Here is an 11502-nt window from a genome sequence, read left to right as displayed (position 1 = left end):
GATCATTTCATATACCCGTGTAACTAACACCTATAATAAGAGATAAAAAATTTAATATTTTAATTGGATAATATAAAAAAATATAATATAAAATATACACATGATTTGGGATACTTAAATAAAAAATAAACAAAAATATTAAAAATAACTCCAAAAATTATAAGGTAATTTGACGGAAAAACATCACTTAATATAAATGATTATGATCAGTTATTACTATTCAGAATAGAAAAGGTTTTTATTTATATGTATATATATATATTTATACTTTAAATATGATTTTTTTTTTTAATTTAGGCCATCTATAAAGAGGGAGAGAAAGAATGAAGAGAGTGAAATAAAAAGAGAGTCTGTTACCTAAAAGAGAGCAGAGAATCAAGAGAGTGAAAAATGCGAAGGCAGCTGGGCGTGGGGCTGCTTACTAAAATCGCAAGAAATGGCCCTTCGATCAACTTAATATCGCCAAAATCTGTGTCTCCCTCCTCATTCCTCATCCCATTTTATCGTCGCTCTCTCTCCGAGTATTCCACGCTTTCACGTTCCCATTTATGGAAACTATGCTGTCCCAATGGCCTTAGAGGGACCATCCAAAATGGGGCTTTTCCCACTTCACTTGTCGCAACAAGGGTTTTTTCGAGCGCCCTTTTGCAGGGCCGAGGCAAATTTCCTGTTACGTTTCGTAACAGAAGATCACTGGCTTCGTTTTCACTAGACAGCCGGCGGTACTTCTCTCTCTCTATATATAGATATACATTTATGTGTGTGTGTTTGTGATTCCTGTTCAATTCTCTCTCTCTCTCTCTCTTTTTCTTTTTCTTTTTCTTTTTCTTTTTGCAAAGAGAATAGAATGCTTCAATCTTGTTCTAATGTTGATCGAGATTCTCCATCGTGAATTACGAAAGCAAATTAATATTTCTTTCTCAGTTTGAATTTATTGAAATAATGGAAATTACTACTCTGTTTATATTAAGTAGCGTTGTCTGCTTAAATTTGTAAAGATGATTGATGTGAACAGAGGTGTTTCGGTTCTGCTATTCAACTCTGCGGCATCTCTGTTTAACCACCAAAAGCTCCTTTAATTTATACCGGTTAAAGCCCATCAACGTGTCAAATGCTGGTTTGATAGACTGCTGTATAGTTTCCATTTTTGTTGCTTCTCTTATTCTCTCTATGCACTAACTCCGAAAGTCGCCTGTTGTTTAAACTAGAATAGGAGCTCTCTCTCTCTCTCTCTCTCTCTCTCTCTCTCACACACACACACACACAAACACACATGGCAAATGACAAGAATGTACTAGTTTGGTTGTTCATGCTATAATGGTTTTCCATTACATGGGACTTTCAAACCCTTTCTAAATTAAACTTCTTATTTACAAGCCATTTCAGACTAAGTAAATCATACTATAAGATAATTTGTGTTTAAAGCTTTTTTTTTTTTTTTTTTAAATCTTTAACTTGATTAAGGCCAATGCAAGTTTAGTGGATGAGAATGTTTGGAATTTTTTGTCCGTAATATTTTCCCAGATCGCATGTTTGAATGATAATAAGCACTGATTGAATGCATGATTTCAAAAATGTGGGAGGTCTGGTGCAAAGGCAAAATTTGTGATGTATTGGCCGAGTTTAGCCTCTTCCATCCTGCAGAATGAGTAAGATAGGAATCTTGGATATGAATCTTTCTTGTCCATTTGTAATGTTCCATAGTCTACTATAAAAGAGGAACTCAAACGATGAACATATGTATGCTTCTCAGCTTTTATACCTTTTTATGAGCAGAGGATTGATGCTTCGTTTCTTTCTCTCAATTGAAAGACAAGTAGTTTTGAGGAAGACATCAATGGAAACTTCAAATGTCTTTATTTGGTCATCTTTTGCTATGTCCCTTCCTTCATCATTGGTTAACAATTAGTTATCCAACCTTATCATGCCGTTCAGCGGTTATTTTTAGTTATCACTTTTTGTTGTAATAATCTAGTCTTGATATATTGGGATCGTCTTGTTTCTTGGCTATGCCCACAAAATGTCTAAATGTGTCGCCATAAGCTGAAACAGTTCGCTGTGTAATAAATGATTCTGCTGTTTGTTTTAAATACAATATTACTTTACTCTTTCTTGATAATGACTTAATGAGACAGAGCGGGTATCTGCCGATGCCTTCTACATTCTATCTTGCATGAGTATCGAAATTACATGAGTAAGAAAATCATGGTCCTTTTTCGCATTATAGGAGATCATTTTTCAGAAGGCTTACAACCGACGGAGTTTTGTGGGGATTGATAATGACGAATGTTGCTGTCTTTATGTTATGGAATGTTGCAGACACAAAGTTTATGGTGAAGAATTTTATGGTAAGTTTATAACATGTGAGTTTTTAAAGAAGGTGTCACTAGAAAAGTTTATTCCGTTTGTTGTTACGTCTCAGATTTCTGTAGAAAACATCAAACATGGCCAGCTTCACACGATGATAACCAATGCATTCAGTCATAGAGATGCGTTTCACCTCTTTTCAAATATGGTCGGGCTCTACTTCTTTGGAAGCAGTGTAAGATGACTTGGCTTTAGTTATTTGATTTTCAGTTCTTTCTAGTTTCTTCGTTAGGATTATTTTACAGTAAGGTATTTAAGTAAACTGTAATTTCATTGGACAGATAGGACAAACTTTTGGACCTCAATATTTGCTGAAGTTGTATCTAGGTGGTGCGATTGCTGGCTCGATCTTTTATTTGGTATATCAGGCTTTCATAGCTCCATCAGTCGAGGTAAAGTTGTAGAACTCGTTGTAACTTGTAATTTTTCTGCAATTGTGAATGTAATATAATCATACTGGACTCAATCAATGTCCATCCTTTAGTGATTAGATTTCTTCTGTCGAGCATTTCCGTCTCTTCTAGTATGGAAATTGGGATCATGGTAATCATGTAACCCGTTGATATTTTGCTGGCACGTGCACTTCGGAGTTTCTATGTTCCAAAATATGTGATCTTGACATTATTAACTAACATTCTCATTGATTATTGTCATCAATTGTGAGCAACATCAGTCATCAGCTATCAATTTGTGCAAATGATGTGGTTTATCAAAAGAACTTTGATATACTTATTCTTGTTCATTCTTTATTGTGTCTAGAGTAAACCGGGACGTCTTAGCCATTCGCAAGTTCCAGCACTGGTACGCAATTCTAATCAATTTCCCTTGTTTTCAGCATTGTTCACGTTGATATCTTTTATCGAATTTTATTTAAAGCATGAATAAGTGGTCGTTTCTGTTCTTGAGCTGAAGATGAGATTTTGTTATGTAAGTTTAAAAGATTGAACAAGAACATTGAAAGTCTTTACAATATCACTCTCCTTGTATGATTACCATGCTCGAATATAATATGTAAATTTCTGGTCATGTTTGTGATTCTGCCCTCTCATTTTTGTAGGGTGCAAGTGCTGCTTTGAATGCGATAATACTGCTCAATATACTTCTATATCCAACATCGACTATCTATCTAGAATTCTTTGTACCAGTTCCTGCTTATTTAGTGGTAAGGTTAAAATCACTTCTCTACAGAGAAATTTAGAGAAAAAAATAGTTGAGCTACTTATTTCTCGTCCTAATGTTCTGCCAGGGGGTGTTTTTGATCGGCAATGACATGTGGAAGGTGTGGAAGGTACGTTTATTCTATAATATCATTGAAATTCCGATTCATCATCACAAAAATTCAATTCCAATTCTTGTTTTGTGAATGGGAAGGTCCATTTCAGTTGATTTCACATTCTCGTATAATTGTGCCGTTATCTGAAACTTTGAGGCGGTCGTTTGCTGCTCTGATAGTAGCGTCGTCTTTTGTCATATCAGGGCAATACAGAAATTTCCGGAGCCTCTCATTTAGGTGGAGCAGCGGCTGGTGCCTTAGCGTGGTTGAGTAAAAGGAAGGGACGCTTTGGACGATTCTGAGTTTATAACTCATTTAGTGTATGAGCTTTCAATAATTGCATCTACTATGAGATTTAGGTTGGTATTTTTGGACTATATTTGACTGCTTCTGAGATTTTAATTAGGAAATGAGATGCATTTTCCCAGTTTTCTCATGCCCAGATCGAGATGAATTCATGCTAGATCTGTTTTAGAATTTTTGTAGTTGAATTTCTAATAGTAGTATTTATAAGAGTCTATCATAATTTGTGTCCAACTTGGAAAAAAACATTATCGATTTACGTTTTTACTTAAAAAATCTTCAATTAAAAAAAATAAAGATTATAACTCTACCTTATAAAACTCGAAGTTTTAATAAATTGTCTAGCTAAAATTTGCATTATTCAATATAAAATTGCAGAAAAACTCTAAACTTTAATAATCCATCTAGGAATCTAGCGGGTAACCTTCATTCAAACTTTTTTTGAAGTTGAGGGTTTTTAAATGAAAAATGCGAGTTAGTTGACATTTTTCAGAAATTACTAAAAAACTCCAAAAATTTATATTGTTTCATAAATAAAATAAAATTTTGAAATTTGATACCTTTCAACATATATAATTCAAAGATATGTTTTTTTAGGAGCTGTTTGGTTATGAGTTCCTATATGAAAATAAATACTAGTAACGAACTACAACCATAACCCACGACTACACGTAACACCTTTATGAAAAGGCCTTGCACCAATCACCTATGTTACAAAAATTAGAAAATAAAAATAAAAATAAAAATTCACACATCAAGATTTCATGCTTGTCAATCAACTTCGAGTCTTCGACCCTAAAATTTATTTGCATTAATTCGTTTCTCTTGTAACTCAAGCAATGTTCTAAAAATCACTTGAATTGACAAGGGCTGATACTACTCTTCTGGTCCCCCCAATCCCAATCAACTCAATGATTTTTTCATAAAATATTTTGCAGCTCTAATGTTGCCAAACTTACATTATAAAGTTCAAATGTAATTATTGAACTTTACAATGTAACTTTATCTATCATTATTGGTTGGGAAGCACAAGAATACTCAAGAATCATCAACACAATTGACATTGCAATATGGAAAAGTAAAATATTACAATTAATAATCTGCCATTAGCATCCAGACAGCAGCAAGTAACTTCTTCGTTCGAGGCCAGAGAAGCAACACTCGATTTAGGAAAACAAAAATAACATATATTACAATTCACAATGTCTGAAGCTACTAGATGCCCGCCCCCTGTTTCAGAGGGGAACCAAGCAAACACAGCAAACAACAATTTTCATCTTTGAATTGGAAGAGGTATAAAGAAACTACTTGCCATCTCCGAAAAGATATCCCAGGGAAGATCCACCTCCTGGAGCAGCATGAACTTTGGTGGATGGTCGATCCTGTCAAACAAAGTTTTTCAAGCATCATTTTGATGAAAAACTCTCAACAATGACAACCATTTATGAGTAGGGGTTTCAATTGCATCAAAATCAAATTTAAGAAGCAAGAAAATGCCAGTACAATAGCAACTCCAAAGAAGGCGTGGTCTCCAATTAAGGTGTGATCAGAGAATTGTATTTGGCGATTCCCACAAGATGGAAATGTGTCACATACTCGTATGAATCAAGTTGCATTTCCCTAGAATGATAGATCATACTATAAACTGATAAGCAGTAAATGGTGGTTAAAACAAAATTTAGCAGATTTACTGGATAGCCAATGTTATAGGTATGAATCGTCTAAGCAACAACCCAACAAGTGACAGCTATAAAGCTATTAAGGAGAAAAAAGAAGTATGAGAAAAGATCGATTCTGCAGTGAGATGACAAGCATTCCAACTCAATGACAACTATATACATAATAATCTCACGGAAAATAGCAAACACATATCAAGATTATCCCCTGATCACCAGTTGCACACAGACAGAAGAAAGAAGGCCTAACAAAAGAACTTAAATGACAGAATATATTAACAAAAGCATAAATATACCGTGAGGAAATTGCCAGTGTTTTGGCCATCAGCACGGAAGTAGTTGTTGTTTTTCTGGCTACCCTGGATGCCAGCAGGAATCTGCTTGGGGGCGTCGCCAGATGGTGCAACAGCAGATGACTTGTCTGCAACCACAGTACTTGCCGGTGGAGCTGAATTCCTTGTAGGTGCTGAATTCCTCGGAGGAGCCTCCACATTGGTTGCAGCAGGTTTTGGTGCAGGAGCTTCGTTGCCTCCAAATAGGTATCCCAAAGAACTCTGACCTCCACCGCTGCTAACTCCACGACCCATTATCTCTTGAAATTCCTGAACTGTACCAAGCAACAGTACGAGATTCAATCAGCTCCTTGCCAATTAGATTACAGGATTCAACATGGTAAACAAAATATTAATACAAAATTTCTTTCGGTTGGACATGATTTTTTTCTTCACATCATTATAAAATTAGTTGAGATTGTGGAATTGGAATTGCTAAGAGACAAGGAACCCATCAAAATTGGTGCCGAGATATCAGTGATTCGACCTCTAATCTTTAAAACCCTTTATTTTTCCCCACAACTTAAATTTAAGATAACAAAGTGCTTTTCATATTTTGCCTCTGCTTTTCCACCAATCAGTAGTCCACAATGATACTTCTTCCGCAAAAATCAACTTAGCCTAGTAAACACAATTCATAATAATTTACATCATTACTGTTGATTGAAAGAGATCCACCAAATAAAAAAAATCCAAAAACGAAAAACGAAATAATGATGATAACAGTTGTAATAACAAAATTAAACAATAGAACACTTAAAAGATCGGCAATTATAACATTTTCAAAAGAAAATGACAGCGGTTGCCACAAATGTTGTTTATACACGAAAATCGGAACGCCAAACAGTAGATCTGGAAACAAGCAGCAGAAACAAACGCAAATTCCAGCAAACACAGTTCAAAAGAAGCTTAACGGTAAGAAAAACAGGAAGAGAGATAAGCAGAAAGTCGACTGACCTAGATCGGAAATCAGATCTACGGCGAGAAGTTACAATCTAATGTGGAGAGAGTGAGTGGAGAGAAAGAGACAGAGGCAGAGAGAGATATAGAGCAGTGAACTGAAAAAGCTAACGCTACATACGTTGTATTTAAAAGATAATTTGAATATGTTCCCGTTAGTATGAGTTGTTTATTTTTATAAAATTGAAAAATATTATAAATTATAAATATAAATGAAAACAAAACACAACTACAATTTAATTATTCAAATCACCTCCGCTAAGAAAAAATTTATTTTATGAATAGGGGTGCAATAATAATACTAATAATAAACGACATTTTTATTATCAAGGTTACTTTTGTCTTTTTGAAAAGACATTTAAATAAAAGTATATAGTTACAGCAAACCATTTTTATAAATTGTATATATATCGAACACAAACCTATAATAAAGTAAAAATTTTGTCTATACTTTTTCATGATTTATCATTTAAGCTATTGTATTATATTTGCAAAAGGTAAGTATTAAATATATAGTAGTTGAGATCATAAATTCTTAGCAAATTAATTATAGAGAAAAATAATTTTTTTTAATGATGAAATACTATAAGAAAAATAAAAATCGCATTAATTGAAACGATAAAGTGTGTGTATTCCTTGCTGTGTGTAGGAGGTGCCATTAAATGACAAGGAATTTGATGCATAAAATAATTATTTTAAATTAGTTTTTGGTTCTTTTCGTAAAGGGGATTCTAAAAGGGAACAATGTTTTAAAAAGCTTTCCAATTGGATTTTTCCAAGTTTGGATATAGTATTAATTTTAGTAAGAGTGTCGGTAATTGTAATCATGCCGACCTTAATATCAAAAAATAAAGACATAATATCATAAGTCCTTATTAGTGCCGGCATCCTATTAGAAGATTTTCAAGTAAGACAATATTTCTATCAGAAATTATGTAGTTTGAGTTTTGATTTTGATTTTGATTTTTAATTTCTTTGACATAGCAAGATATCGTTACTATTAAAATAGTATAGTCTATAATTATTGGCATTTCACAATATTTTTTTTTGTTATGATTTAATGTTTGATTTGGATTAAGTAAATAAGTCGAATAATAGACTGATTTAGAAAGCATTGAATGTCATTTTATGAGAGTTTTTTTGTGAGCGGATTTTGAAGTAATGTTTTTTTTTTCTTTCTCTATTGTATCAACACGAACATGAAAAATTAACGACTTTATATATCCGTTATTTTATTTATTGGCTTGCTATTTTGTGGCGTTTACAATTGGTGGAGCAAGGTTTAAGCATCTTTATTTGAATTTGTTATCCAATCGATATCAGCCGATTTTCTTGCTATAAGCGAACAAAAGTACCAAATAATAGAGGCTGTTGAGTCGCAGTTCCACTTCCTATTTTTGGTGATTTTCATTTGTGTTTTCTTTCTTTTTCTTAAAAGGAGAAGGAAAATTCATACACCTTACATGTTACGTGTTATTGATTGTACTATATTCATAAGTCCTAATTGATATTTCAACTTTTAGATCATGACATTTAAAGAGATCAAATAAATTAACTAAATTATGAATCGTCCATCCAATTAGCTTACCTTCAAGCATGTGAAAAAAGTATTCGTTTCGTCCCATTATAAGTGGCTCTAAATTTTTCAACATAAAAATTAAAATATATATATAAATTAATTGAAAGTGGCAGTGTTTATAATTTTTTAAGGGTTAAATTTTTTCTTTTATAAAAATATGCCACTTACAATAGGATAATCCAAAATAAAATACATGTCACTTTTAGTGAGACAAAGAAAGTTTTATGAGAATCTTACACGAAGTAAATAGTTAAGAGCGAGTTGGAGAAAATATGTCCAAATCATGCTCCAAGCAAAATTCAATATCCCATGTAACATGACATATAATTCTCCAGCTAACAATTCAAGCACGAAGGTGACACCATTTCAAGCATGTCGAATTGTTATTGCGTCGACACAATTGCAACATAACGCTATAGAACCAATCATGATTTCTACCATATGGAGACTATATAAGCACGAAGGTGACACCATTTCGATTTCGTTGATATGACATGTTACAATAAATTTAGCTACACTAGTCAGTAAAATTTATAATAAATTGAAAAATCGAAAAAAAATACTAAATAACATCGTGTTATACATTATATGATAAAAAGACGAATCATACACAAAGATAATACAAAATCATCGTATCAATATGATAAGGACACGAATATGATAAGTGTGCACATACACTATTGATTATGTGCATATTCATATAAAAATTTGCGATACCTATAACTAAATCAAAAGTCATTGTATTGAAATGGTGAAGGCAGATAGAGGGAATGGCGATCGAGCTGGCTACAAATTGGATGTCGGAAGATGGCAATAAATTAACGGAGAGATATATAATACTCCCTCCGTCTCACAAAAAAATGAATATTTGTAAGTGACACGAGTTTTAAGAAATGTAAGATAAAAGTGTATTGTGAATGGAAAATTGGTCTCACTTTATAAAAAGTAAAATGATTGTGGTGGGGTAGCGTACCAAAATATAAATGTTCATATTTTTGTGAGACGCCTCAAAATGACAAAATGTTCATATTTTTATGAAACGGAGAGAGTATGAAACAGAGATGTAATATATATTTCGCAATTGGAAAATCCAATCGAAAGATCGTGTAATTTGCCTTCTTTGTTAAAATTTATTTCAAATTACGATATTAATTTTTTAGTTTTCAGTTTTTCAGAAGAAAAATAAAATAAAATCTAAGTCCTTCAATCTGCCCCCTGAGCTTTGTTAAATTCTTTCATGAAAGGGTTTTAAGTTTTAACCTTATAGTACTACTCCTTCTGTTCCAATTTTAACTATCAAAACCCCCTTAAAAAAATTACTATCAAATTAAGAGTGAGACGGATTTTAATAAAATTGTTGGATTTATTATAAATAAAATATGGATTATATTTTTTATGTGAGTATTAAAATAATTAAAATGAAGTAATGATCTCACCCCACCTAATAAAATTAAACTAAAAATGCCAAACATTCAAAAAAGAAAATATGATGGATACAAAAATGTGTGACAGTAGGGCTGTAAATGAACAGAGCTACTTGTCGCAGCCCGGTTCCGACACTAGTAATAGCGGGGACCGAGTATCAATACGACTAATAAAAGAAAGGGGGAAGATAGAAAGAATACATAGATCAACAGCGGAAGCTCACAAAGAAACATGCTAAGGAAGGATCATCATAATTCATCAAAAGGGTATATTCGTCAATATTGTCATAACTCGATAAATATCGGGAATCTCATCATGAAAAGCAAAACGGGTATAGCTCATTTTTCATAATGAAGAATAATATGCAGAGTATCGCAGCAAAAGGCGAATCGATTATATGTATGAAGACATATAACCGTGAGTGTATTGCTTGATTTTCAAAGGAAACTAAGTATCTTAAACATCAAACTCTATTTAACATAATTTCATATCAAAACTCTATCGACAAAACAGACATATGATAGAGAAAGAAAACGTCAACCCGAAACATTCTCCACCAGCACCGCACCATACTCCCCCTTCGCTTATCCTGCACGTTTAGAAATACATGCAGGGCGTGAGTACATAAATACTCAGTGGACATATCGCCGAAAAACAAAGCTGCTCATAGAGCTATAAATTGAACTTGCCACAATTCAGCAATACACAGGAATTATATCTTAAAAGAACCTGTGCAAGCAGTTTTAACCATAAACATCATAATTAAGTGTCTGCAGACAAGTACTCGACATGTATGTACCACATCTACAACTCTTCATCACCATTAAGGTACTGAGAAGTAGGCCTCCTTCTCAAGCACCGTGACTGGCCGACCCGAAGACGGCTCACAGTCACCTCAGTGTACACTAGCCCTGGCAAGATAGCTATCAACTAACTGCCTAGGACCCGATCGTCTCATCTCAACTCATCAGTAGAGGGTAAACATACAAGCTCAACATTATCATAAAAATATTGGCAAGTCAATAATTCTCAAACATCATCATAATCTCGAAACATCAAACATCTCATATTTTATCATTATTTAAAACAGTTTGGAAAAGCTCTTAAATTATATACTCAAAATAATGCCCACCTGAAGACCTTACTCAAAATCTCTCGTCAAAGTGGAGTTACTTACTTCCTTGCTCTGCTCGTGTCTTCAGGGATCATCATCATCATCGAAGGTTCATGTCATAAAATGAATCTCGATTAGAACTCATTGACTAATTCTCAGGCCTTATCTCATACTCTATCTCATATTCTATCTCTTTACTCAACTCTATATAAACTCTCCACTCATCTCACATCCTTAAGTTCAAGGATAGGTTTCAAGAAAATCATGGCTCTAAGTCTCGATTTATCTCTCATATAAGGTTCGTCTAATCTCATTCAAACACATAGGCAACACAATCACATAAGGCACATAAGAAATCACAAACAAACATCATCAAAACATGCTCTGTTTTTACACTGACTCAACTTCAAAATTTAAATTGTTCTGACTCCGACATCTCCTGGACTCGAGACTCATACCGAAAGAAAGATCTT

General features: G+C 33.4%; 2 protein-coding genes across 4 annotated transcripts; one reads left to right on the top strand and one right to left on the bottom strand.

The window, feature by feature from the left end:
* Positions 1-55: 55 nt before the first annotated feature.
* LOC131008798 (RHOMBOID-like protein 12, mitochondrial) lies at positions 56-4076 on the top strand. Of its 2 annotated transcripts, none has more exons than XM_057935844.1 (8): positions 56-722; positions 2228-2348; positions 2423-2542; positions 2649-2759; positions 3127-3168; positions 3425-3529; positions 3614-3655; positions 3844-4076. In XM_057935844.1, exons 1-8 carry the CDS (start codon positions 391-393, stop codon positions 3940-3942), a joined length of 972 nt encoding a protein of 323 aa, XP_057791827.1. In that variant the 5' UTR covers positions 56-390; the 3' UTR covers positions 3943-4076. The 2 variants fall into 2 exon arrangements, with proteins under 2 accessions (XP_057791827.1, XP_057791828.1); XM_057935845.1 differs by having other exon boundaries at positions 341-1649.
* Positions 4077-4978: 902 nt separating this feature from the next.
* On the bottom strand, positions 4979-7298 carry LOC131008793 (protein SPIRAL1-like 1). Of its 2 annotated transcripts, none has more exons than XM_057935826.1 (3): positions 6909-7298; positions 5916-6226; positions 4979-5325 (listed from the first exon to the last, which is right to left on the bottom strand). In XM_057935826.1, the coding sequence occupies exons 2-3, from the start codon at positions 6204-6206 to the stop codon at positions 5248-5250; spliced, it is 369 nt and encodes a 122-aa protein (XP_057791809.1). In that variant the 5' UTR covers positions 6207-6226; positions 6909-7298; the 3' UTR covers positions 4979-5247. The 2 variants fall into 2 exon arrangements, with proteins under 2 accessions (XP_057791809.1, XP_057791810.1); XM_057935827.1 differs by having other exon boundaries at positions 5916-6221; positions 6909-7048.
* Between the last annotated feature and the right edge of the window lie 4204 nt (positions 7299-11502).

Source organism: Salvia miltiorrhiza, chromosome 2 (genome assembly GCF_028751815.1).
Source record: "Salvia miltiorrhiza cultivar Shanhuang (shh) chromosome 2, IMPLAD_Smil_shh, whole genome shotgun sequence".
Classification (NCBI taxonomy): Eukaryota; Viridiplantae; Streptophyta; class Magnoliopsida; order Lamiales; family Lamiaceae; genus Salvia; species Salvia miltiorrhiza.
The sequence above is the reverse complement of the archived record's forward strand: the minus strand, read 5'-3'. Positions and strand labels throughout refer to the sequence as shown.